A 6,659-nucleotide genomic window follows, 5' to 3' on the forward strand; every position below is an offset into this window, starting at 1 on the left:
AAAAAATTTTACTCGTCATAAAACGATAAATAGTTTGTCAAATTTTTATTCATAAAAATGCAGTTTCAACTGCTTTTTATTTTATAAAATCCGTCTTCTTGCGCCACAAGAGGGCCTTTTAAACAATAGGTAGTCTGTTAACGCTGGTCAGTAATAGTCCAAATTCAATACAAACATTTGTTTCTTGAAAATTTGATCACGATTTAAATACAGTATTTATTTTTAATATTACCGATATGTCATCGAAAAGAAAACGTGTTGTATTATCATTAAAAGACAAGTTAAATTATTTGTTTCGATTATCCGAATTTTTCTGTATACGGACTACCTTCATCCCCAATTAGTCCGGATAAGCGAGGTTCTACTGTATTTCCGAACTATTTCGAGCCACCGTTCCCCTTAGTTTCGTAAACTTATACCCAAAGTCCCCAACCCATTTTCCTTTGCGAGAAAAGCTTGGAAATAATCTTATAAAAATTTTTCTACGAATCTCACATTTTGTGTCCTTATCGTACATTGTTCTCCCCACTCGGAAACTATTAAAGATAATGTTTATTTTTATCCGTTTTAAAGGTGGAAAGGGAAAGAAAGGTTATCGGTGACCCGAACCCTCCTGTCCTATGATTCACCGTTCAGTCAGGATGCTGCATCCAGCACTCACTGCCATCCCGTTGCTTCTTTTCGTTCCTCTAGATCAGGGGTGTCTAACCTTTTTGTTTCTCTGGGCCGCATTGAAAGAAGTCAAGGAGTTTTGAGCCACAACTATATACACTTATGGCCAATATACAAGTATATTTAAGGATTAACATGTTTAGATTATAATAATAAGTATTAAGACTTTATCACGAAAAAAAGATATTTTAAAAAATTACTTCTACAGACACTTTCAATTTTTACTTAGAAATAGATAAATTCATTTATTATAAAAGAGACAAACGAAAATTTATTTGAAAAATACAAATATTTGTTTAATTTGGGTCTTTAATTAATAAAAAGCGACGAAACACCATTTTAAAGTGCATTTTTATTCGACTAATATATTTACAAATAATATGTAGCCCAAAAAGTAGCCAAAGCGCCAAATTATATTTTTTACGTCAAACAAAAAAAGTAGCCACATTTGGCGCAATGTAGCCAAATCTTGCAACGCTGGAAGGATTATAGACCCAAATGCGGGGAAAGGAGAGAAAGGACAAAAAGTAAAGAAGTGACAAAGGTTGAAAAATTAAGGGTCAATATTTGCATAACAGAAGATCTATTTAACCTTTCTCACTACTTTTTATCTTTTGTCCTTTATCTCTTTTCCTTCCTTTCCCCAAATTTGGGTCTATAATCCTTTGTGTCACAACTCCAGCTTTATTTAATAATCTTTCTTCATTCACACATCTCCAAGTATTTGAAAATATTTCCTTTCCACTCAAAAATAAAATATAAATAAAGATTTATGGCTTTGTGAAACTTATTTTTTGAGTTTATGCCGTTGAAATAAATCTATATATAGATATATATAGATTTATTTCAACGGCATAAACTATATAGGGACACACACGTGTGTGTCCCTATATTTCACTTTTCAGCCAAAACTACACATCGCACATGAATGGTGTTTGTATGTGGTAGTAGCCCCAAGTCTCCATTCGTGCACTAGTGTTAACAATAGAAGTGTTAACAGTGGAAGTGTTAACAATGGAAGTGTTGAGTAACAAAGGAAGTGTTAATATAAAGCGGCATGCAAGATTTACAGGCGGTTTTTTTTGCGTTTTTGCGTTTTTGCGGGTCCTTGCAACTAGATTCTAGATTACAGTCTTATATATATATATATAAACTATATTACATACAAATAAAAACCCAGCGAAGCGGGTCCTTGCAGCTAGTTAATTCTAAAATTAATTGACATTATAGACACTATATTTTAAAATAAAATTGTACTTTACCTTACAATTTTATTACTATAATTCAAATATTTTCAATAACCGATCATTTATGTTGATTTATAAGTAGGAGAAATTTAAATAAATAATAAATGCTTCTTACTTATATAACAAATAGTTAATTAAATATAGTTTTTAAATTTATACCTTAGTAAAATTTATATCCAAAATTACAGGATGCCCTAAAAGTCAGTTAACTTTATTATGTATGTAAAAATGTTCAGGCCTTGGCCTTAACATTTTTGGCTTTTGGCCCTTATAACACTGACTTTTTGAGCCATCACGTATCTAGAATAATCTTTTTAAGTGTAGACTACATTGTTATTTAATTTTAAACTTTATTCGCTATTTAAAACTTTAATGCTATCCAAAAAATGGTTTTTAAATAACTAATATTAAATATGGCTTCCGGCCATATAAAATATATCCTTTTAGATCATAATGTATAGCAGAATAGTAACTTATAATAAACGATTTAACTTATATAGGCCTATAGCAAGAATAGTAATTTTTATCAATGTATTCGTGAAAAATGACCATTATTTTAAACAATAAGAATTAATAATCTAAAATAAAGCTAAATAACTACTTCTTTTAAGTTGAAAAGCTATAAAGAAGTGATGATTTGTGATTAATAATCGATATTACGTTGATAGAAAAACAGAGGATTTAAAAAGATTTATTCTAGTTTATTTATTAATAAACTTTAGATATTTTTAGTGTTTTAATCAGCAGAAAGTGTATTTCGTTAATACTGTATATGCTTGTGCCTAGTTAATTCGTTAGTTCATTTATTCAGCATTTTCTAAATTAAACATTAAAACAGGACGTATTTTAACAAAATATTCTTAATTTAAAAGAATTGATTAATATATCTATAAATCACCTTCTGATATAATTAATATAATTAAATATTCATAACATTGTTTCCGTTCTCCCGCCTCTGACACGCTCCTATTCTTATTGAATAACGTGTGTCTGTAATAATAGTAAGTGTAGATTATCTACGTTAAATGGTGATTACTCAGCCGTTATGTTAATAATAATAAGATTATAGTGTACTTTTGCAGAAGAACAATTCCTCTAATTTATTTAATAAGAATATAATGCTTATTTTTCCTATTAAAACGACTTTTCCACGGATGACATCACGAATGATTCATTCGATTAATTATGCCCAATAGAGAAAATTTAAAATATAAAAATAGGCACGTGACTATACATCTATACGCTCATTGGTTACTCTACGCTAATAACCACGCCCACTCAACATTTCCCGCTAATTCCAACAAAGAAAACGTCACACGAAATAGTTCCTAATAAAACTCGTAGATTTAATTAAAAATTTAGAAACAATATTTATTTTATTACAAGGATGTAATTATATTTATGTTTTTATTTAAATATTATTTAATTTAATGTTAATTTTTAACTTGACGATCGGATGACGTAGCAGGTATTCGGAAGGATACAATTTTATCAATAGGTTGGATGTAAAGCGCCTTGTGTGAATGTCGGCCATTTACTTCGCCGACACTAAACAACAATCTTTCCATTCGTGTATTATGTTGATGTCTTTGCTATTTCACGTTGTTTTATCGAATTCCGTTAAGCAGCAAGTCAAACACGGTCCATCTCTCGATCCAGGGACGTGAGAGGAACTTTTAAATTTTATTTCTGATCCTTCCAAGTATTCAGGTATGTCTCGCTTACACTATATATGCTATTACATATGATTAGATGACTTTTCTTCTTTAATTTATATATTTATCAGATTATTATTTGATTGTAATAATCTCTTTTCGGGTTCGGAACAGTCCATTTATTATTATTTTGCCCAGATTTTAACTAGTAGACAGCAACGTATGGTTACCTCATGTTGTGCAATATGGTGTATATCTTCATGCTTTAAACTGAAATATTGCTATTAAAAGTATTAATATTAATTCAATTTATCTAATATTGAATTAATATAATAATTTTATCGAATTTAAAGTTATTTTAGCATAAAAAAAATAACTTTTAAATTTGAATTTTTAGCTTGATATATCATGTATTTTAAAGGATGTTAGCAGAGCGACATCTGTTGATAGTAATTGATATATATTAAATTTTCTAAATATTATTTTTTTACTATAGGATTTCTCTACTTGGTATTGCCGATCCCAATCGACTTTTGTCGGATTTCTTTACGGATTGCAGTTTGTGTGCTGTTAGTATGGCACCCGTACCAGATAACGGAGATGATTCATTTCTTTACTCCAATTTGAATCCGAATTCTCTTTTCGAAGATGCAATGTTGACCGATTCGGAGCCGAGATATGAAGAAATATTAGAAATAAGCAGAGAAATTAGTCTCGATACATCAATAAGCCCAATTTCATTTGAAGGTTCTTGTTGGAACGAGAGCCAAGATTCTAATATAGTCAATTATGTACCCGAAAATTTAATTATAGAATTAAATAACGATCAAGAAGTTAGTGTTTCGGGTATAGAACCGAATCAACTTAACATTCCAACTATTCATCAAGATCATACATATTCGCAGAATCCTTCCGAATATGCCGATAATGACATAATAAATAAAGGTAAATAAATTATTCATATTTTAAACGTTTTCTGATTAGATAAAAATATATTAAAAAAAATTATCATTACGTGGCAACACTGTACCTAAAACCTCCACTTCCTGAAACTACGCTGCGATGGCGTCATCAGTTTCAACAAATGGAAGCGCGTAATTTACTGTAGATGTTTAAAAATTAGTTTTACGTTACCTGATTGGTTGAAGTATATAATTTATTAAATTTTCAAATTTCGAAGGAATTGTTTGAATGTTGAAACAAAGACCTTCAATATTTAAGATTTATTTTAGTATAATTTTATTAATTTTAAACGAAAAATAGTCGAAACGGAAAGATATTTAGTTAGTTAGTTTTTTTTTTAAATAAAGTGAAGAATTTATCGTTGGTTTAATTTAAAGTAATAATAAATCTGTTACAGAATTACTCATTCTTAAAGCTCTAGAAATGCCTTATGAGCCAGAATTTGACATAAAATTCCAATAATTATAGTAGGAATCTATTTGGCCAATCATGTGACATACTCATCCTCCAAATATATAGTTTGACTGAGATCAGACATTTAGGACATAATGAATTTGATTTTTAAGAGTCAAGCCAGTTCTATGTAAAAGGATAAATGTTGCTCAGTTCTATATAATCAAAAGATTGTATATTTCAGTATATTATTGGCATAATTTAAGTTATCTAACATCTAAAATTGAATAGACAATATTACAAAAACAACAGTTTTAATTAATTCAATTCTTGTGTTCATGTTTGTTTTTATAATAATAAAATACTCTATTGATATATAGATACAGTAGACCCCTATAATACTGTAGATAATTCCGTGTTATACGAGACATTTAGATTTTACAAATACGTGAGCCGTTCACAGCCCGGCATAAGTATTTGTAAAATCTAAGTGGCTCGTACAACACGGAATTATCTACAGTGTTATAGGAGGGGTCTACTGTAATTCAATGGATAAAGATAATTGTGTTAATAGATAATTATATTCAATTAACTATATTAATTCAAAAATTGTTATTGGAGACCCATTGCCCTTATTAAAAATGTCAATCTAATCAGATTGAAATGATGCATTTCTGAAAATATTTAATGACATGTTCTATAATGCTAAAAGCTTTCTAAGATGTAAAAATATAGGTTCTTTTATTGGTTCAATAGTAAGGTTTAGAAGCCTCAAAAGAAGTTATTAAGACATTTTCCTCATTGCATGAAGATAACAAGGAGCTAGTTGATAACTTGATAGAAGTGAAAGCAAGAGAGGAAAATGTCCTGATGACTTTGATTTGAAGATTTATTAATAATGAAGCAAGTATTTGTTCTATTTTTATAGATCTTTGTGCTTGTAAGAGATTTGAACGTTGTTCAATTTTAAGTGAGTCTCTTGTAGTACAAGGTGTATATACTTACCTGATATTCCTTAAGGATTATATTTTATACCAACTAAATATAGATTATCTATATTGATAATTTAGAAAATTTAAAAATATAACTATTCTTTTATAACAAATTTGTTATAATTTAATAATTATTATTATATATTTATGATGTAACTTTTCTTTCAGATGAAGAAATTGAAAATCTAAATTTTGAAGATGGAATAGAAAATATTAATGTAGATGAAATTGTAGATATAGACACAAGTGAAATTGACGTTACTGACGACAACAGTCGTAGAAGCATGGCAGAAAATGTTCTTGTGACTGTAAACGCAGAAATCGTAAATCGTCCACGTCGTGGTCGACCGAGACGTAGAAATTATGCTGAAATGAATATGTCGGAAAGTGAAAATAGAGAAAATAATGGAGGAAAGAGGAGAAAAGGTAAAAAGCGAATGGACGATAGAACGAGAGCTCTCCACAATACGAAAGAGAGAGACCGAAGACACGCACTAAAGAGAGACATTGCATTCCTAGCCGAACAAATCCCAAACTTGCCAAATAAAAAACCGATGAATTTGGTTTTGCAGAAGGCAATAGAATATATAAAAAAATTAGAAGCAGAAAATGACAAGTGCGAAAAAGAACTTAAAACGGCTAAAAAATTAAACGAGGATCTTTCAAAACGATTTGCAAGATTGCAACACGAAACAAGGAGGAAATAGAATATTCTGTAAATTCTAAGTTAATATTAT

At 29.4% G+C, this 6,659-nt stretch overlaps 1 protein-coding gene across 1 annotated transcript; it reads left to right on the forward strand.

Moving 5' to 3' along the window:
• The first annotated feature begins 3,402 nt into the window (after window positions 1–3,402).
• Window positions 3,403–6,649, forward strand: LOC111615449 (transcriptional regulator CBF1-like). The gene is made up of 3 exons (XM_023356858.1): window positions 3,403–3,629; window positions 4,071–4,519; window positions 6,091–6,649. The coding sequence occupies exons 2-3, from the start codon at window positions 4,150–4,152 to the stop codon at window positions 6,627–6,629; spliced, it is 909 nt and encodes a 302-aa protein (XP_023212626.1). The 5' UTR covers window positions 3,403–3,629; window positions 4,071–4,149; the 3' UTR covers window positions 6,630–6,649.
• The last annotated feature ends 10 nt before the right edge of the window (window positions 6,650–6,659 follow it).

This window comes from Centruroides sculpturatus, unplaced genomic scaffold, assembly GCF_000671375.1.
Source record: "Centruroides sculpturatus isolate CEXI.00-Female unplaced genomic scaffold, Cexi_2.0 scaffold2331, whole genome shotgun sequence".
Classification (NCBI taxonomy): Eukaryota; Metazoa; Arthropoda; class Arachnida; order Scorpiones; family Buthidae; genus Centruroides; species Centruroides sculpturatus.

Coding starts and splice junctions, on each gene's coding strand:
- LOC111615449 (XM_023356858.1), top strand. CDS start 4,150: ATGGCACCCGTACCAGATAACGGAGATGATTCATTTCTTTACTCCAAT. Junction 4,520..6,090: donor TAATGACATAATAAATAAAG/GTAAATAAATTA, acceptor CTTTTCTTTCAG/ATGAAGAAATTGAAAATCTA.